The sequence below is a fragment of the Antechinus flavipes genome, chromosome 1, assembly GCF_016432865.1.
Source record: "Antechinus flavipes isolate AdamAnt ecotype Samford, QLD, Australia chromosome 1, AdamAnt_v2, whole genome shotgun sequence".
Lineage (NCBI taxonomy): Eukaryota > Metazoa > Chordata > Mammalia > Dasyuromorphia > Dasyuridae > Antechinus > Antechinus flavipes.
In genome coordinates this window covers 80,108,342-80,130,201 of record NC_067398.1, presented here as the reverse complement: position 1 = coordinate 80,130,201, position 21,860 = coordinate 80,108,342, and the positions used below count along the sequence as shown (strand labels likewise).

General features: G+C 35.9%; 1 protein-coding gene across 1 annotated transcript in view; it reads right to left on the bottom strand.

The window, feature by feature from the left end:
* The window catches only part of PBRM1 (polybromo 1), a 125,346-nt gene that overhangs the window by 51,658 nt on the left and 51,828 nt on the right, over positions 1–21,860 (bottom strand). The window contains exons 15-17 of the mRNA XM_051985010.1: positions 14,965–15,241; positions 7,391–7,496; positions 2,522–3,164 (exon numbers count right to left, since the gene is read on the bottom strand). Of these exons, the coding sequence (XP_051840970.1) occupies positions 2,522–3,164; positions 7,391–7,496; positions 14,965–15,241 (1,026 nt within the window). The remainder of the gene's footprint in view (positions 1–2,521; positions 3,165–7,390; positions 7,497–14,964; positions 15,242–21,860) is intronic.

The window sequence follows — 21,860 nt, the reverse complement described above, 5'->3', positions numbered from 1 at the left end:
AAAAAATGATTCTATGCTTCTTACAAGAGCCTACAAACAGATTGCCTTTTCTGATATTCATTATTACTGTTACCACTGCTGATGACACCGATGTCTATTATGTAGAGGACATGAAAGTTTCCAAAGCAATTTATAGACATGATCTCATTTGAGATAAATAACTTAGTGAGGAAGGTGACCTGATATTACCTCTATTTTATAGAGGAGGGAACTTATATACAGGGAAGGTGAGGAGTCTGGCCATTATCAGACAACTGGTAGATGTCACAAACAGGATTCCAACCCAAGGCCTCTTGACTCTAGGTTTAGTAATCTTTCCACTATACTAAAGACTTAATGCTGAACTCTTTATTTACTCTACCTCTTTCAATTAGTATTTGTACAGCTGATTTTTTAAATTGAAGCACTTCAACATTTTATCCCTATCAAATTTCATTTTATTTGATCTGGCCCCCCATTCTAGACCCAGACTCTTAATTTGAGGTCTGAAAACTTCTTTTATTTTTTAAAATCTAATATTTTATTTTTCCCACTTACATGTAAAGCAAAATTTTAAACATTTGTTTTTAAAACTTTGAGTTCCAGATTCTCTCCCTTTTTACCTCCCCAGTGAGAAGTCATGCAAAACATTTCCATAAGTCATGTTGTAAAAGAAAACATAAGATCTTCTCCTCCCTCCAAAAACCCAAACCTCAAGAAAAATAAAGTATGCTTCAATCTATATTCAGGCACTGTTACTTCTCTGGATATGGATAACATTTTTCATTAAGTACTTCAGAGTGGTTTTGGATTACTGTAATGCTGAAAATAGCAAAGTCATTCACAGCTGTTCATCCCATAGCATTGCTATTTCTTTGTACACAGTTTATTTCACTTTGCATGAACTCATGGAGGGCTTTCCAAGTCTTTCCAGGAGCGTATTGCTCATCATTTCCCATAAAATGATAGTATTCCATTATACCCACAAAAATCACAATTTATTCAGTTACTCCTTAATTGATGGACATACCCTCAACTCTTAATTCTTGGCTCTGAGAAAAGAGCTGCAACAAATATTTTTGTACAGATAGATCCTCCCTCACGTTTAATTCTCCCTCCCCTCCATTTTAGTCTCTTTTGGGACACATGCCAAGTAGTGATACTGTTAGGTCAAAAGGTAGGCATGATTTTATAGTCCTTTGGGCATATCTCCAAAACACTATGAATGTTTAAAAAAAAATTTGATAAGTATTTCAAAATAATTGGTGTTCTTTCTAACGTTTTGTATTTTGTATAATGCATTTAAAGCATTCCCTTATTCAACAGATTAGCTTACTAAAGAAGTCTCAACACAACATTGAGTTTAAGAATTTCTTCTAGATAAAGAGATCTTTTTATATGCAAAGTATTAGTTCATTTTCCAAACTTCTTGCAAACTTCAATTTATGACTCACAGATGTTCAATAGCTATGAGATTGGATAAGGAACTTAACCAAAGCTTCAGAGAATTAGAAGAAGGACCCAGATTTAAATTTAGATTTTCTGATATACCACATAACCTCTAGATATCAGAAATGATATTTGGTAATGGTCTCTAAAAGATCCTTAAGTCTTATATTTATTGCTTCATTTATATCATTTGATGAACTCATGTCAGTATGAAATACACTAACCTTAGCTCTTTGAAAAGTCTGTGGAAAAGTCAAATCTTTTATAGTTGAAAAGATTTTTTTGAGAATACCGCATTAAAGCTTAAGATATATTCTTACACTGTTAGCTTCTTTCCAAACTAACTGGACCCTGCCACCCACACTCTGTGATCTGGACACACTGGCCTTGTCTCTGTTTGTTACCGAAGGGCAATGCCCATGCCTCTGGACTTAGACTTCTCAGAGTTCTTCCTTTAAAATGCAGCTGAAGCATTATTTTCTTCACCAAGTCTTTTCTGATTCTCTCACAATTGCTAGTGCCCATCCTCCCAAACCACCACACAGCTAATTGTATTTATAAGCTTGACATTTATGTTGCATAGATTTTATAAGTACTTGTTGTCTCCATTAGAATGTAAGCTCACTGAAAAACAAAAACTGTTTCATTCTTTGCACCCATATTTCTAGTACCCAACATAGTATCTGGCAAATAGCAGGCACTTAATACATCCTTTTCAATTGATTGTGTTCAATTAATACCATCTATGGGATGTATTCTTAGATTTGTGTTTGGTGAATCTTTAAAAAAGATTTTGTAAAATGACTTAATTTTAGCTCCCACACAAGAGAAATGTTTTTTGACTTTTAACTGTCTTTTCATCATAAGAGATATGAACTCTGTTCATCCTCTTTTTTCCCTGAAAAATCAATTGCCCACTAGCTTTTAAAACTGGAGTTTCAGAAAATAATCCCTCCATCACATCATTAGATGTGGGTGCCAGAACTCTCTTAACCCTCTAAAGAATGTGAAACAAAATTGTACAAATGAAGAACATTTTGGTGCCCTATGAATAAAACTTATTTGCCTCCTAAACAAAACAGTCTTAACTTACCGATTCATTCTTCTTGCCCTTTCCAGCACATCGAACATCTGTTCTTGAAATAAGTCCAGCCTGCGGTAGCGATTATTTTCAACATTCTTCCTAATTATGTCAAAAGTCAGAGGGGGTTTATTTGGGAAACTAGGATCCACAGAAGGGATTTCAGCTAAGGAGTCACTGTAGCACCTTCCCTCATCATCTTGATGGCTCATTACAGACACAAAAAGATTGTGAATAAGCTCCTGGATAAGTAGAGTCACATTAGGGACATGAGAGTCCTCATCTCCTTCTATGTCCCTTCGAGTTTCAAGCAAGACCTTATGCAGGACTAAGGCGTCTTTGTAAATTAGTGATTCAGGCTCATTGTATGTGCAAGCATTATTGAACATCATGACAAAGTCTTCCACCATGGAGTCAATGTCTTGATACTTGTTAGCCATCATGTGGCTTCTGATCTTTTCCATGTCCACAGGCTTTTTGATAGTCAGATAGTAGTCTGGCAGCTCTGACCTGGAAGGGAGCCTCAGGAAGATGGCACTGAGCCGGCGGCCCCGCTTATCTGTGTAGTTCTTTACAGCTTCATACACTTCATTTAGTTTCTGTTGCATTGGAGTCATGTATTTCGACTTTTTAGGAGAAATGCCACTCTTTCTACCTAAAGAAACAGTTTCAAAGGTAACATAAGCAGTAAATTATTTTCCTTCCTCCCACAGCCTACCCTTTTTCCATTGTGGCTCGAGTTTTTAAGTAAAGATAAGCTAGATAATTTAGGGACAAATTTGATTATTTTGAATACCACCTTTTAACTACTGATTATCATCTCCATAAATACATATACCCTGTATTAGTGGTTCCAACCTTGAAGTTATTGAAAGGAGTTCAAGAATCCATATGCAAATCTATAAATAAACCAAAATAACCTCTATGTGTCAAAGATATTGCAATATAGGTATTATTTTTCAAATGTATATAGATCTTACTGCGATTAGAAAAATACAAATTCATTTAAAAGCTTTCTGCCATTTAAGTATTTTTATACTATTTATACGAATTAAACAATTACTAATTATATATCAGGATTAGTGTTCTTTGATATTCAAAAAGGTTGGGAATTACTTTCCTGAATGGTTTTATTGTAAAAAATTATCAGTTTAAATAAACAAAAAAGCTACGAGGATGGACCCTCCCCTTTCTACTAGAAGAACTTATGACAGTGGTCAGTGTTAGCTGCCCTACTAGTGAAGATTCAGGAATCCTCTGGCAACTCCTACAAAGTTCAAGAAAGGTGGAAGAAATATGGGCAGAGAAACTGGGCCTTGTGAAAGTGGAAGTCAATTTAGAATTTCAATCTTGGCTTTTCTTCTCAAAATGCCAATATTCTCACTTCCAAAATTAAGAGTAACTCTTTCTTCTCATGTACCTCTCATAAGCAAACTAGAAAGGAAGTCAGATTGATCAGTGATCTGAGCTGTTCAGAAAGATGCCATTCATATGACAAACATAGCTCTTGGTGAAGAAATCTTTCTCTCCCTCTGGATTTTGATTTCCTTGATCTACACATTTTAATTTGCAAAATGCTTCACTACTTACTATATCTTCCAAAGAGTAAAACTGATTCAATTAGGAACAGCAATTTATTACAAATGAAATTTTATCTAAAATGCTGCCAAAAAATTAGGAAAGCATTTGTTCTCTGTGTTTTATTACAATTATTTAGGTGAGAAGTTTAGCCTCAGTTTAAGTAAAACTTAAAAGATTTAATACTTTCATAAAAGGGATTCTAGACATAAAGCACAATTTTAAAAATAGCTTGAAATTCTGACATTTAATCTCTAGTATAGTTGGATCCGAATTTCAAACTGGTTACTTTAGGTTCAGCAAAAGGCACAATGGCTTTTTTTTTTTAAACAATGGTAAAACTATCATTAAGCAGTGGACTTCTAAAAAGTCTTATGGGTAAAACTACATGAATAACAATAATAGCTAGTATTTATATGGTGCTTGAAAATTTGTAAAGGGTTTCACATATGTTCTTCATGAGGCAGATGCTACCATTATCACCCCAATTTTACACACGAGGAAACAGAAATACAGAGAACGAACAACTAGTATCTAAGTCAGGATTTAAACTCATCTTCCTGACTAAGTCCTATGTTCTATCTATTGTATTATGTAGCTGCCCAATGGACACATGTTGGTTACATGTGTTTTTAAATCTGGGCAAATTATAAAATGTTTAGGGATTTTCTTCATGTGCTATTTTTCAGTTTTTTAAATTATAAAAGTGTTGGATTAAAAAAAAATCTGTTACTCAAACATGTTGATTAAAATCATCTGACACAAGTATTGTTACACTGCTTAATAAGTGAAAGTATCTTTTGTTCTTAATATTTTCCTACAATAAACCAGATGAAAGAGATCTTTTTTTTGCTGGATCATTATCCTCTTTTTGCCCCCTATGGGTGGCATTATTACCTAAGACTCTTTCTGGAGCTCTAGCCTCTCCTTTCTTTTTAAATTAAAATAAAAAACAAAAACCAAAAAACAAATTAGTTTGATATAAAGTTTTATGTTTTTAAATAACAGACATTTTATTGGAACTTTTTTCCTTTTAAATACTTCCGTCAATTCCCAGTGAATCCTACTCCTTTGCCACAAAGAATTTCAGGAAAGAAAACAATAATGGAAATCTTTTATCTTGAAATGCAGTTTCACATTACTAATTTCCTGTTGGGCATTTCTACCTGGATATTCTTCTATAGGCAACTCAAACTTACCATTTCCCAAATTATATTTACTATTTTTATTCCCCCAGCAAACCTCCTGAAGGCACCACCATCCTTCAAGTTATCGAAGTCTGCAACTCTGGGGTCATCCTTGATTCTTCTCTATTTCTAAGTCTTTGTACTTGACCAGTTGCCAAGTCTAGTTGTTTCTGCTATTTACATCCATGTCACTCTCTCCCATCCCCACAGCATTTCTGCTTTGTTTCCCTTCTCAATCCAGCCTTCCAATTGCCAGTAAACTCATTTTTCTAAAAAATGTCCTTGATTCCTACTCAAAAACATTCATTGGCTCACTGGCTCTACCATTCAAACCCTTTCTAGCCAGCCAGTTCAGCTTCCTTCCTCATCATTCCATGGCCCTTCTCTTCACCTGCCAATTGAAGGCCCCTAGCCTGGGGCCTCCGTGTTTCTGTACAAGGTGGTCCATCTCTGCTCCTGCAGGGGTCTTCCTGGTGGGCTTCAGTAATTCTCTCTCCACAATGCTAGAGAAGTCAGCTCCTCAGCCTTAGGGGCAGGGCTTAGTTCATCTTTCCCTTTTGTATCCCCATTGCCCAGAATAGTAAGTACTCTGTATAATGTTTGCTGAATCGAAATGAGGAGGCAATGCTCCAATAAGGCAATTACTTTTCAGTTAATTCAGAATCATAGAACCTCAGAGCTGGACAGGATCTTAAAGACACCCTAGTCCAGGCTCTTTTTGAGTAATGACTGCCTTCCAGTCTTCTGTTTGGAGACCTTCACAGAGCGTGAACCTCCATCTCTTGAGACAGCCCACTATATTTAGAAGTTAGAAGTATTTAGACTAAATGGTTTGGGAGTTGGTCATTGTATCAAACCCCTCTTCTAAGTGACAGCTGTTCTAACACAGACAGTTCTCCTTTTTGTGTAAGTGGACTATTTCACGGATCTCTCTGCCAAGTGATTTTTATATAATGCACATTTATCCACAGACCTGGGAGGAAAGGAATTAGGAAGGAAGCTGCACACCCATGAAGGCTGGCCCAGTCTAAGGACACATGAGGGCCAGGAACAGAGAAGTAAAAGTAGGAAAAGGAACACCTGGTGGCTGGAACTAAGAGGAAAAACATGAAGTAAGAAGATATGTGGAGGTTGGAAATGGACCTAGAGGGAAGGATGGGAAGCCCAGCTGCCAGAGACAGCTGGCAGTACTTGCGTGTAAATGGACAGAAGGCAACATGTTGGTTGTTCTGTTTTCACTTTTCAAGTTTTTTTTTTTAAATATTGTGACATATTTAACATGTATAGGACTGCTTGCCATCTGGGGGAGGGAGTGGAGGGAGGGAGGGGAAAAATTGGAACAGAATTGAGTACAAGGGATAATGTTGTAAAAAATTACCCTGGCATGGATTCTGTCAATAAAAAGTTATTAAAAAATAAATAAATAGATTTTTTTTTTTTTTTTGGTTTTGTTTTTTTTGCTGTGGGGGAGCAAAGAGAGCACAGTACCATATGATAAGTTAACACAGATGGGTTTTTTGGGGAATGTTGATTTCTTCCAAATCTGTGTATACCATTGAATCTACATAATATAAATTTATATAAAGCAAGAACTGTCTGTACTGTAATTGTAAAGAGAACAGAGCACTCCGGAGGGAGTCTGACCAAGCTCTTAAGAATCAGGAATAAGATTATAACTGCTTTAGTTTTCACTGTATATTGATTACATAGAATTAGGCTCTAAAATTCTAAGCTTAAGAGCCCTGGAGGTAATGTTAAATATGATTGATTATAAAATTAAAAACAATAAACAATAAACATGGGTTCTTGTACATTTTGTGTATAATCACAAATGGAAAATTTCTATTACTACATCTTTCTAAAAAACAAATTCCCACAGTGTATAAAAATTAAAATAAACCCATATGACATTTTTAAAAACAATTTCTTTTTTCCTTACTTATTCTTCAGCTTAAGTATTCAGACTAAAAAAAGAAGGAGGGTAGGGGAAGAATGGTCACTTAGATACTAGAATGCTAGAGACTTCAAGAATTATCAGCTACTCAATGACTTTTCAGTAAGATGGCAATCTCTTATTAAACACAAAACTTATTGAATATACACAATTATGCCTTACTTAGCTTGAGTTTGGGAGAGGCCATGTCATCATCCTCAGGTAGTGGGCCCAGCTCTTTTCTCTTATCTCTGAGCATCTTCTCCAGAATATGGGCATCATTATACACCTATTTCCAAAACAACATCAAAAAGAAAAAAAATGTTTAAGGGATCTGATACTATGCTAACTGTCCCAGCAAATAACTAAAGGCAATACAATATTTTCTTATGCTGAATCACATTTATGTATCTTATATTTCCCCAAAGTATTTTTATTCCTTTGGGTCCAAAAAATAGCAGATTAAGTCCAAATAGAAAATACAGATGAAAACTTTGCTAATGGTGGGAAGACTGAACATAATACTTTGAATACATGTTATATACTAAAGTCATCTTTGACATGACATTACATGACATAATAAACCACACACATGTGGCAATACCTGACTGTGGTACTTATACTTTCTACTACTTTCCTGATGATCCTATTTCCTCAATTAGCCCTGGTACAGCTGGGAGATGATATGCTCCTATTCCTTCCCCTCTTCCACATCACTCTATTACAAGGGTCCCAGTATCCAAGAGAATAATGGTAGCTAGCATTTATATTGTTTTTAAACATCATTTGATCTTCACAACAGTCCCGTGAGGTGGGTGCTGTTACCCTCACTTTACAGATGAGGAAACTGAGGCTGAGAGGTTAAATTACTTGCCTAGGCTCGCTGAGCTAGTTAAGGGTCTGGAACAGGATTAGAACTTAATCTCCTTGATTTTTAGTACTCCATTTACTAGGTCATGGAGCTGCCCCTGAAGCCAGAAGGCCTTCAGATTTTTTAAATTTGAGGAAATTGAGGCCCTGAGTCCTATTAATGTGCTTAAGGTAGAATTCTGACTCCAGAGTCAGTATCTTTTCCACTGTACCACACCCAATTGTACTGAATAAAAAATAATAACTAACTCTGGCTCTAATTTTTGCCTGGCACTAAAGGCTCTCCACAATCCTGTGCCACCATGTCTAATTAGCCAGTTGACCTGGACTTTCCCCTTTCCACCCATCATCACTGGTGTCTCCTCCAATTCTGCTATAAGGAGATGCCATCTTGATTGCTATGCTCATCTGAAATGTCTTGTTTTTCTCTATCATTGCTGGATTTTAGCCATTGTTTAAACCCAATTCAAATGCTATTTCTTCCATTAAGTATCAGACCTAATTTTGTAGCACTTTTTTTGAATAACTATTATGCACCATTATGTGCTATTATGCACTACATTTATTAAATGCCTAAAGTGAAACAATCCTTGCCCTCCAGGTGTTTACACTCTTTTAGGAGTAAACAACATTATACATAATTACACATAAGTAAATAGAAAACACATCCAAAGTAATTTAGGTGGGGGATGAAGAAGTCTAACATGAATAGCAGTTTGGTGACACTAGAAAAGGGATTCTGGAGGGCATAATGGAGGGGGAAGGGAAAAGGGCCACCTGAGGGATGGGGCTGATGTGGATGGGCAGGAGGGAAGGAGCCAGTGAGAGTCAGGACAGGCAGCTGTAACCTTGCCTGTCCACAGCTCCAAAGCACAGGGATACTGAGCAGAGCCACAGGGCAGCATGTTGTCAGAAACGAAGATGCCATGGTCTGTTGTATCTCTCTAGGTCGGGGTCCTATTCCTCTACTGCAAGAACTCCTGAGTGGAAGACCAGGGTCCTGTCAAAGCTCAGCTCCCATGAGGTGCTTGGTGCTTGCTGCTGTCCAAGAATGTCATGTCACAGCTTAATGAACAGTGCTAGAATGCAAGATTCTGTTGCCTAACAGCTTTGCTTTTACTCAAGTATTTGATTTGGTAGAACAAAATGCGGCCCTGAAGGTTCTCCTCAGATGGGGCATCTCCAAAGCACAGAACAAAGACGATGACAGATGGGACTATGGAAAGAACTTCATTCAGCACTAGACTGCATACTGACAACAAGGAGATATGGGGATGATCTCAGTGTTCTCAGGCTCAGACCTGGAAGGGATCTAAGAGGTCATGTAGTCCAACGGCCAGGATGAGGTTATCACCCACAAGATTATCACCAAGGCACCAGCAGCAGAGCTCAGAGCAAATCTGCATGCTAGGATTACAGACCCATCACTGCCCCGGCTGCCTGCCAGAGTAATGGAAGAGGACCCACACAAAGAAGAGTTCCCTAAAGATGGTAAATTTTTCCTAAATATTTGCATTAAGCCTCAAAACACTAAAAAGTTTCATTGGAACATACAGCAGCAGGAAAAAGTGTTTTAAATATCCTCACTGCATAAAAGATAAAAAGTCTTTGTGGAGAGGTAACCTCAGAATAAAGTGTAGGACAGGAAATAGAGTGGACTGCATAAGAGAAAAGCTCATTATTTTCAATGATTCCCTAACTGAAGGCTGCCACAAAAGCCAACCTCTTTAATGCCAATATTTTCCCAGTGATACAATATTGACTACAAATCACAAATGTCAATAACAATTCCTACTGGAGAAATGGTGTAAAAGATATCAAAGGCAGGTATTACTGGGAAAGGTAGTAGACCAGTCACATAGGGAGAATGGAACACAACAGATAGTCAGACAAGGTGGTACACTGGCCCTACCTAAATATTTTTAAAAAAATAACAGCCACCACAACAAAAAACCAAGAGGAAGGCTGGCAGTGGGTTGGCTAGAACTACTATCAAAGATTTTTCTATGGAAAACATGGAGAAGAATCACACAGAATGAGAAGGTGTGGAAAGGCTATGATTTGTTCCAGTAAAGAAAAGCAACCTTCCCAACAAAACCACAGATTCAAAATAGCAAAAACTTTAAGACTTTTATAGGTCCCTTGATTAATGGAGAAGTGGAACAATAAATAAACCTTACCTTCCAGTCTTCTTCTGCTATGCTGCATTCTGAGTAAGAATTAACATAAAAGTGTTGTTAAAGTCATAGTACAGTAGAGTCCACTTTATAGAAGAGTGGCCTCTCCCCCTTGGCTGACACTAATTCTTTCTCCTTTCTAACCTCTATGGACAAGTAGGATAAAGCATTGACAGTGGACAGGAAGGATGGTGTCACAAGTACCCTTTCCATGATGCACTCACTCCTTTATGCCAATCTAATCCATCATCTGGCCCAAAATAGGAGAGAGAAGAAAAAGAGATTTATAAATGTTGTGGTATTTCTGGAAGAATGAAAGTAGATACAGGAGACAAACTTATCGAACCCAAGGAAGGAAGAAGAACTTTCTCTTCAGTGTAATTGTAAAGACTTGAAACAATCTATTACATATCAAAATTCCCCAAATTGATAATTTTGGTAAAGTATTTACAAGAATATGCCTTCAAACTTCTATGTAACTGCTAAAATTTTACTGAACTGTTCTTGGAGAAATGTAATCATAAGAATATGCTACCTAAATCTAATTCAAGATTCACTCTCTAAACATAGATTTTCCATATAATTGAGGTTCAGTAAGTAATTGTTGAATGAACTCACTGTGAAAGTAGAACCTGCATTTGGGTACTTTCAAAGGGGTTTTTTGAGATTATGAAATAAATTTTAATTCTATGTAACAATTCTATTCCATCAAATTTTGGTCAGAATAGGAGGAAATATCTAATTAGCTGAGTAACTGATAGTAGGAACAGAAGATGCCATTTTTAAGGCTCATAGGAGAACTAGATATTCTGACTTAAAAAAGATTTCAAAATGAGCCAACTTAGGCACAGGGGAACTGAGGAGAATGCATATGAACCATCCAGGCAAGAACTATGTAGTTTTATTTGCATCTCTAATTGCCCTACCCTGATATATTATGTTTGTATGATATTAGTTAAACCTTAGAAAACATGCCACTTTAATGAGCTTATATTGTATAGCTAGTGAACAGAAGGGGAAGGCAGATTCTAGAAAAGGACATCCAGGTATGATAGTAGGAACAGGAGAAGAGTGAGAAGTAATTGGGAAGTTCTCAAGCAAAGAAATCAAAAAGGATGAGGAACAGTGAAAAATCTGGAAGTAGATGGGTCTTGAGCTTGGAATGGGGCTGGAGGAGGAGAAATTCAATGATCAGAGAAGGCCTGGAAAAGAGTAAATGGTTTAAGTGCTGTGAATAAAGTCAAAAGCTCTCTCAAATGGCTCTCATGGGGAAATGGTGTTTTAAGATCGCTAACAAGAGGTAAGCTACTCATTTCTGATTTTTAAAAATCTGTTTTCTTGGCTAAGGACAATGATCTATGGATTGAGGGGGAAAAAAACCAAAACCAAAACAAAACATAACAAAACTGGCTAAGGAGGATTTACTAGCTAAGGGTGGTAGAAGTACCTTGAAAAACTGACTCACCTATCCAAAGTGGAAGTATTGGAAGAACTGACAGAAGTGAACACTGGGTAGTCAATATCTGAAAGATTGTAGAGGAACAGAGATCTCTCTAGATAGAGAAGTGCAATATTGTTTCCATTTTTAAAACAGAAGGAAATAGCCAGCGAAACCATAGACCAATATACCTTGCTTTGATTCTTGGAAAAATTCTAGAATATATGGTTGTCCTTTATACATCATGGGATTGTTAAAGGCAGAGTAGCCCACACTCTGGAAAATTCATGTAAATTTTTTTAGCTTTTTTGTACCAGACAAGTCATATAAATTATTATGATATTAAAAGGTAAAAAATATTGATATTACAAAATACTATACATATATTTTATGCATTTCTGAATTTCTAAACTTTCTCTGTGTTGTCTACTGGCCTTTGTATGTCATCCACAGATTTCACAAAACTCCCCCAAATTCCCATATAATTTCTTATGCCAACCCATGATGGGGAAAGTTGTGATATGGAAGGGATAACTGTTTTACTAAATAGTTAGTGAGCATTTGGAAAAGGAAGTAATGATCACTAAGAACTGTATGGTTTCAGCAAAAACCTTATTTCTTCTTCTTCTTCTTTTTTTTTTTACAAGGTTACTAAACTGGTAAATCAGAGGAACTACAACTATGGTTATAGTACACCTACATTTTAACAAAGCATTTCATAAAATATCATGAGATTCTTGTAGAAAAGATGAAGAGATGTATGTTCTACACAACAGAACAATTAGATGGATTCAAAACTAGCTGAATCATCCAAATGAAAGATGGCATTCATTGGTTTCATATCAATTTGGAAGGAGGTCTCTAGTGGAGTGCTTGACACTGTGGTGTTTAACATTTTTATCACTGACTTAGAAAAAGGCATAAATGATATCCTTACCAAATTTTCAGATACCTCAACCCTGGAAGGGATAGCTAAGAGTGAGGCTATAAAACTAGGTTGAATCTAATAAAATAAAACTGAATTGGGACAGATGTAAACTCTCACTCTTAGGGAAGATGCAATTAGAAAGAAGTTTGTCTGAAAAAAAAGGGGGAGGGGAGGTTTTAGAATTGGCTGATATGACCAATAGAAAAAAGCGGTGATTTTGGGCTGCATTAAGAAAGGCAAAGCTTCAAGGAATGAGATCATACTCTGTATTCTACCCTGTTCAAATCACATTTTAGAGCACCACATTAAGTTCTGGCTACCACAGTTTCTAAGAAGCAAATTGATAAACTGAAGTGCCCAAATGGTGGACAGCTTCGTCTATGTCATAGAAACTGGGAATATGTGACCTATAAAAGAGATAGCTCAGCACAGAACGATGTATCTTCAACGAAGGAAATAATGTGGAAAAGAAGACGGACTTCTTCTGTCCCAAGGGGCTGAACTTGGAATAATGGATAGAACTTAAAAAGAGGCAAATTTAAGTTTGATGTCAGATAATCCTCCAAACAAATTTGAGCTATCTGAAATAGAATGGACTGAAATGGGTAGGATCCCCCTCACTGGGAGGCTCTCAGCAAAGACTAGATAGCCACTTGGGGGCTGTGGGAAGGATTCTTTTTTTGGCTAGAAGTTGACTTAAGAGTTGGCTACTGAGAACCTTCTAAATGAATTTCTCTTAATTCCTCTTCATTATTTGAGCTAACTTTTTCCAGTTTCATTTGCTTCATATTTTATAGGGTTAAAACTTCTGTTTGTTAGCACTTGTTAGTTATATTCTACTGAGGATTCCAACATGTATGAATTGCATTAGATGGCCCCTGAGATCCCTTTTCTCTCTTAAATTCTGTGATATATGTGTCTGATAACCTGATTATAGCTAATCTACAACTTATGCTTCAGCAGATAGCTTTGTCTCTATCCCTGTCTTAAAGCAATCTTTAAAATCCCAATCACTTTGGAAAGTGTGGTCCAACTTTTATTTTCAAGTTTATTTTCACCCTCTCATTTAGATCAAGTTCTGTTATTCTACTTAAGGTTTGCACAGCACCAATCATCAAAATAACCCTAGTTGTGCAAAGCATGTAAGTAGTCTAATAGCTACATATGGAAGAGATAAACAGAGAATCCATATGAACATTATAAAACTTTTTTGAACATTTTTGCAAAGAAATACTAAAAAATGCATATCCTTTGCCCTAATAATTCTACAACTAGATACATATTCCAAGAAGACCAACACAGAAACAGAGTCTAATATATATCAAAACATTCAGAGCAGTATTTCTGTAGCAGCAAAGAATGGAAACAAAATGCCACTATTTGTAGAATGGCTGAATAAATTGTAGAATGGCTGATAAATCATATCAAAATAATGAAATATTATGGAATAAGAAATGAATATGAGAAATGTACCTAAGTATGAGGATTATATAAACTTATAGAGAACAAACGTGAACTTTTAGAGATTGAAATGAGCAGAACTAAAACAATAATGTAAACAAAAGATCACAAGAGAAAGCCAAAGTTGGAGCATAGGAAAAGACAATATTGTCCTGATGATGAATAGATAAAGAATATAGCTTCCTTTCTCTGCAGAGAAGATGGCGAATGCCAGGAAAGAATGTTATATATACAATATAAGATGCAGTCACTGTATAGGATTGTTTTTGATGAATATTTTTCTTTATCCTAAGTGACATTTCAGTTTGGAGAGAGTAGCACTTTCAGAACTGGATGTGATTTAAACAAAACACCATTTTATAACTTTATTTTTACACTTATATAAAACAAAAACTTTTTGTTTGCTTTTTTATTCAGGAATAATAATTAGCATAACTACCAAATGAAGTGACCTATAAAATACAATTATAATATTTGTCTGTTTTATGGGTCAATGTGGCCAAAAAAATTCATGACTTTGTAGCCAATCTTCTGGGGATGAGCTTTTCTGCACTTATCTAGGCTGGTCTTCAAATGGAGCAAAGTCTATCTCTAGGGTCTATATCTGAAGCAGGTAGGATCTGTCAAGACTTGTATCCTACTGGAATAATCTCTGGGAATTCTGAGTTCCCTCTGGGCCATAAGAAGGCAATGAAGGAGGACTTTTGTGGAGGAGCCATGATTTGTCCTGGTGGACAAAGTACCCACAATGATAAAATCATAATTTCAGAGTGAGAATGTGTGTGTGTGTGTGTGTGTGTGTGTGTGTGTGTGTGTGTGTGTGTGTGTATAAAACTTTGCCCTGAAGCCCCAAAAGGAAATGTGTTTGTGATATGAACAGTACCTGTGAGCCTTCTTCATTATAGTGCCTGGCATTTCGAAACATCAGCTTCATATCTTCCATCATTGCCTCTTCTCCTGCATATTTGTCATTGCGGATATTATGCTCAATAATTTTTAAGTCCATTGGCTCCAAGATGATTTTGTAATAATCAGGATAGTCCTTTTTGGATGGCTTAACCATAAAGAGATCACAGAGTCTTCTGCCTGTACCTGGCTCTCGAGCTTCAAGAACAACGTTGAATAAAATTTTCATTCGCTGTTTTCTTATGTTCTTTTTACTGTTGAGGGAGCAAAACAATAGACAACTCAATTTCTTCTTTTCACAAGGGCGGAAATTGAAATGCAGGTCTTTTGTCTCTATTTGGCAGGCAATTAATAATGATTATGCCTCTCTTTGCCATATATGCCTGTAAACAATGCCACATGCCAATCAATACTTTGGGAGCTTGTCAGAGGACAGGCAACTTTTAACAAATAGGCCCAGGCAAATTTATAGTTAACAAAAGAGTGGTTGTCAGAACTGACCAACGGATCGCTAGGTTAATGAATCTTAGGGAAAGAAATTTGTCCTTACAACACTGGACAAACAATGTTCATAAAGAGATATAATCCAACATTCAAAAAGAATGAACTCTTTTAACAACTATCATCCCATTTTAATTTTTAAGACTCATACAGCAGAGCTGCAGTTGAGTAATGGTCTTTTCTTACAAATATGTCTAACATTTATCAAGGAACCACAGTAGAAAGAGAAAATCTTTAATACCTAAGGTCTTCACTAAAATTTAATCATCTTGGCTGCTCAGAAGCTTGCTTAAAATGTGCATATCTGCATATTGGATTTGTGTTTCCCAACCAGCACGTGAGGGGATACTTCTATGTTAATTTTTTCACTGGCATGTCATGGCAAATCCTAGTTTCTCTTTTTTCCCCTGAGTGAACTTCTGCCCAGGCCAATCCTCACTCTCATTCCATGTTTCTGACCTTCAACAATCAATCTAAGTAGAAACTAGTCTAGTGTTATTTGGGGGTGTAGGTCCATAGCTTATCCAAGCTGCAGTTGGTGCCAATTTTTTATTAATGTGTATGGAATTCCCATCCCATGATTTCATTTTTTCCTCCAATTATTAAGTAACAAACTTAGAAACCGATAAAGGGGACTTAGAGTAATGTGATACCAGGTAACAGAATTTAGACCACAAGGGACCTTAGAGAACATTTAGTCCAATCCTCTCATTTTACAACTGAGGAAACTGAGATCTAGAGAAGTTCAGTGATGTGCTGAGGGTCACACAGTGAGTTAGTGGCAGTCAGCACTAGAACCCAGATCTCCTGCTTTCTGGTCATAAGCATTCAGAGATACTCTCCAGCTGGACTGGAACCAGTGGCCTCCAAGTCAGCAGCTGAGGCAGAGAACTAAAAGGAAGCATAAATGGCTGTGCAGAGACTAGGTGACAAACAATTCTGTCTGTTTCCTAGTCTACAAAAGTTGTCCCCAACAAAAGCTTTGTGGTTTAGAGGGCTTATCCAGCCCTAAACAGACTTCACCCACTAACACTGTGAGTTATGAAGGTTCTAAGAGTTCTAAAAAATTCCATAAGACAGTAAACCAAACAAACAGGCAAAGATATTTTTGTGCTTACATGAAGATCCTAAAATACACTTAAGTGCCTAATGACTCTTTAAACTAACATTTTAAAAGGTCATGACAAGCTGGAGCAGGATATCTAGAAAGAAAAAACACAGAATTTCTATTTAAAGAAGTGCTGTCTTGCTCTGATGCTGGGTGCATTTTCCCTCGACCATTCATTGCTGTTACAGTCTTCTGAAGTACCGTGGCATTAATTTTATGTCTCTTTCAAAAAACAATAGGAAAAAAAAATCTGCACCACTTTAAGTGGTTTAAGTTCTTAAAGGCTTTGCCTAGAACTTCAGAATAATTTGGAAGCAGTTTCTTTTGATAGAAGTAATGAATCCAAAGAAACATCCCATGAAAAAGATATGATAGGAATAGTTTTCCCATCCCAAACTTTTAGTAACTAGACAATGAGAAATTTTATACCTGATATCAAGGCTTAGAATACAGGTTCTTTTGACCTCAGACTTTAAAAACAGGCCTCCAGGTTGAAAGCTGAAGAAAGCAAATGTAATGTCTGTAGATCCTAGGTCACAAAATTCAGATTTTTGGCTTTCTGAGAACTCAACTTCAAAATGAACAAACTCAAGAATTCCATTTTGAAATCAAAATCAGCTCAAAAAAATCTCTTAAAAATATATTAAGAAAGTGTGTGTTTTTGTTGTTTTAACAAAAATACTCTAATGGGAAAGGAGATGATTTCTCATTTTTGGTTGACTGGAATTTATCCCTGGATATTTATATACCAACTTGCTAACAGGCTAGGGCACTGGAAGTTAACATTTTCATTTGGAAATTTTTATCAACGAATTGGAGGAATAGTTTTTAAATAAATCTGGAAGCAATTATAACAAAGGCAGAGCATTTGCATTTTCTCAGACATGTAGCTATACAGCAAGCTTAGCTGAATCTTTTACATTATGCTATAAACATTGAGAGGTCTGACTACTCTTGGCTGTCGTCAGACAGACAACTGATGGTAGATGGTCATTTTGTCTCCAATGACTGACACCTGGCAGGCAGCATTTAGTGAGACAAGTCCCAAATCTGAAATCAAAAAGGACATAACCAGGAAACTACTTTAATCTGATGCTTAAAACTCAATTTGCTATAAATTTTTGTACATTAAGAATATCCCCTCCCCTCCACCTAACTCACTTGCAAGTACAGAAGACATGACATAGTCCTAAACATATTTAAGTCTTTTTTCCTAGTGCTCTATGTCCTAAACATATTTAAGTCTTTTTTCCTAGTGCTCTATGTCCTAAATATATTTAAGTCTTTTTTCCTAGTGCTCTATGTCCTAAACATATTTAAGTCTTTTTTCCTAGTGCTCTATGTCCTAAATATATTTAAGTCTTTTTTCCTAGTGCTCTATGTCCTAAACATATTTAAGTCTTTTTTCCTAGTGCTCTATTAAGAATTTATGCTAAATAAGCCTGCTTCACTAAGTCTTTGGAAGTTGGACAAAAAGAATGGTTGTTACAAAAGTGGATGCTTTTCTATTTTTCCTTACCAATTTTCTTTTTTTCATGCATTCATGATACCCAATAAGAACTTTAAAATAGAACTTTCTCATATGTTCCTACTTTTCTGAACTTGCTTTTTTTTTTTTTTTTTTTTTTTTAAAACAACTGCCTACAGGGAGTACCTACAGCAGCATTCTGTGAAAGAATTCAGATGTGCAGTCGGGAGAGCTAGGTGCATCTTACTAGTTGGGTAATCCAAGCCAAATCCCTTAACTTTCTTAAGCCTCATTTGTAAAATGGGGAAATCATGATTTTCAAGCATTTTGTATACTGCAGAGAAAAACTCTGATATACACCTTAGTATAGTGTCTAAACATCAGATCTTTTATAAATATTTTTAATGATTTTTACACAAATTCAAGACCTTTTGTAGGTATAAGACATCCTGTGAAATTTTTATGAAGAATACATAGAGGAGTGCCTAAAATCTGGGGGAAGTAAATATTAATCTTGGAATATAAGCAAAATGCTTCTTTTCCTCTTGAAGTTCATTCTTAATTCATAATACTGTTGGAAAGATATTCTTTCTCTTAAAAAGAATTTAAATTAAATTAAATTTAAATTTAGTTTCATGTCTGTTATAACTTATCTGTTCTGTAGATAAGTATGTATGTGGTTTGGATGGGAAGAAGAGGTTAAAGGTTCTAGCTCAAAGTACTACACAAATACTGTTGGTACATGCTCTGCTTCCAGATACTACTCCCCCCTTCCCTCTCCCCCCCCCCCCCCCCCCCAATTACTCCATATAATGAAACTCTTGATTGTTTTTTCCCCCTGGTGTCCCTTTCTTCTGACTTCTTACCACCAAATTTCTCCTGGACCTGTTCTAACTGGGCTTCAGCTACTACCAATCAAGGGACTATCAGTTCAAGTGGAAGATTTACTTTCATTCTGCAGGGCTGATTTTTAACACCAGTGACTCTGTTTTTGTTTCTGTAATACTGTGCTATTCTGGATTATCTCACATTCATTCAAAATAAAACATATATTTATTTGTGTATCTAAGCATAAGCTCAGAAAACACTCATTTAAACATTTTCTTTTATCTTTCTCCAATAATGACTTCTTCTAACCATTAACTGTGAACATCCTTCAATATCCTCATTTTGTGGACAGCTCATCTCTTCACCTAGTTTCAAAGAACATTATTAGAATGAGAATAATTCTCAGATGTTATCATCACTCTACTTCTCTGGTACAGATTTCATACATGAACACCTAAAACTGAATCTGTCTAAAACTACATTCAAATTTGATTTCTACTTTGCTGTCACCATCATCAACAGATCTGAGTGTTCTGTTTAAAACTTTAGAGCCATTTTACACATCTTGTTCTCCTTGGCCTTCTAAATTAAGGATGAACAATTGTACTACCAATTTTTCTAAATCCTATTTTAGATTGACTACATTCTTCCATTTTCAAAACCAAATTTCTGATTTATAATCTATCTTATTACTATCTGGGGCATCTCAAGCCTGCCTCCATTCTCCTCCCCACCTTAATTCCATCTCTATTCACACTTATATGCAGAGCAAAAATCACTTCTCCTGAAGTTTCATATTTATTGCTGTTCTCCTTCCCAGAGACTCACAGTAAACATTAACTAGCACTCTAATCAATAGAAAAGTGTTGGGCTGTGAGACCCTCTATTAGGTTATAACAAACCCAATAATCATCATTTCACATGAGCCAACTTCAACTTCCCCTTTACCTTCCTCACTCATCAACACTAATACCTTCTCAGCCTAACTAGGTCTGAGTCCAGGAACTAAATATCAATTGTTTCTTTAACAAAAATCTTTTATGTGTTTAGCCTACTTAAGGTTGTAAGAAGGGCAGTTGCATTTAAAACAGTATCTCACAAACTGTGCTGTAAAGAACTGAAATATCTTGGGTTTGTTATTATTGTTGTTGCTTCTTTTGAATGGAAGTTAGTTTGTTTATATGTTGTTTGTTAATAGGCATTAAAAAATAAGTTAAAAGTATTTTACTATAAGTATTCTGTCAAACTTTTGCTTAAACAAAACAAAATTATTTCCTACCACTGTGGAAAAATTTGAGAAATACTAATGTAGGAGACACCAATGAAGAACGATCCTTGCCTTCAATAAATTTACTAACATGTACGGCATTTTTGGTTCTCTTGGCCAAGCTTGTGATAAGTCCTTTGTCTAAGTGTCCAGTTAATTTGTGTACTGAGGACACTTCTTAACACTCTGGAGGTGCTATTGCTTTTTTACTGAAATAGCCTGGTACTAAAAATAAACTTTTAGATTTCCCTGTCCACCTAAACAATGGTGACCACACCCAGAAAAAGTTAATCTTTAGAAGTACATTTATGCATAAAAAATGTGTGCACACCTGGATAGCCTCCTGAGGCCCAACATCTCATTGTCATGAGTGTTCCTGGGAAAGCAGAAACAAACATTTTACATGTGGAAAGAAACAAGCAAACATCAGAGACAAATATATAAACTAAATGTGGCTGAGAAAAAGGCAAGTAACTCTTCCTCACCACAGGTTAAAGATGACAGGGATATTTAGAAACCCTTCAAATCAAAAATCAAGCTTTATCATTGGTATTTTGGGGAAGGAAAAGAGGAGCTTTACTTTTATGAGGATCAAGGCATGCAACTGCACTCGTACTCTGGCATGAATGAAGTGATAAGGCAGGCATAAAATCACATATTAAACATTAATCCTATTGGATTACTTGTCTAGGGGAGAAGGATGGAGGGAAGGAAGGGAGAAAAATCCAGAGCACAAGGTTTTGCAAGTGAATGTTGAATGTTGAAGACTACCTTTGCATGTATTTTGAAAATAAAAAGCTATTATTTAAAAAAAAAATTAATCCTCAGGTTTGGAAGCATTCGGACAACTTTTACTAGTCAGGGGAAACTCTGTGATTTCTATAGCAAAGTTTGATACTAACCTAGTTAAGTGAGCATATTTACTTTATACTTTGTGGAAGAACACAAGATAAGGCAATCAAGCTTCCCCAAATAGTCTATTTTCCTAATATACTTCTCCCTCTCTCCCTAAGAAGGCCTAGCTTATCTCACAAATATTTACTTCCTCACACTCATTCAAGTTCCGTTTTACCTTTGAATTTCTAGGCAATAGCATATGCTTTTTACTGATCCAGGGTATAATCTATATTTGTTGTATTCTCTTATTTTTATTTGTCCATTTATTGTATACGTCATTTCCTGAGAACCCTGAATAATGACAAAAACTTTTCTTCAGAACTAGAATCATTATCCCAAAAGCACACTATTTGATTTTCTTTTATAGGTGGTTTAATGGTGGAAATTTGTTTGATTTAATTTGTAGGAATGAATCCTGTAAACTTCAAGCCAACAACACTTTTTGTTTATGTGATTCTATACTGAATTGAACTGGTTTTGGAAGTTAAATTTTTTTTTTTTTTAAAATAATGATAGCAAATTGTATTTCAATTTATTGCTTTCATTATTTTCTGTGCCTGAAAAGTATCTCTGATGGCTGACTGAATTAGAAAACACAGATAGTGATGTAATATAAATGGCACTCAAAAACATTTTTTATTTAATGTTTCTGATTTTGTTTCACATTTTTCCATCCTTCCCCCTCATACAAGCAATTAAGAACTTACAAAGTTGGAATTCATAGGCCAAAAATGGTGATTATCATTTCAGGCCACACTGACTTATTAAAGCTACGGGAGTCTATCAAAATAAATGTCTTTTCAA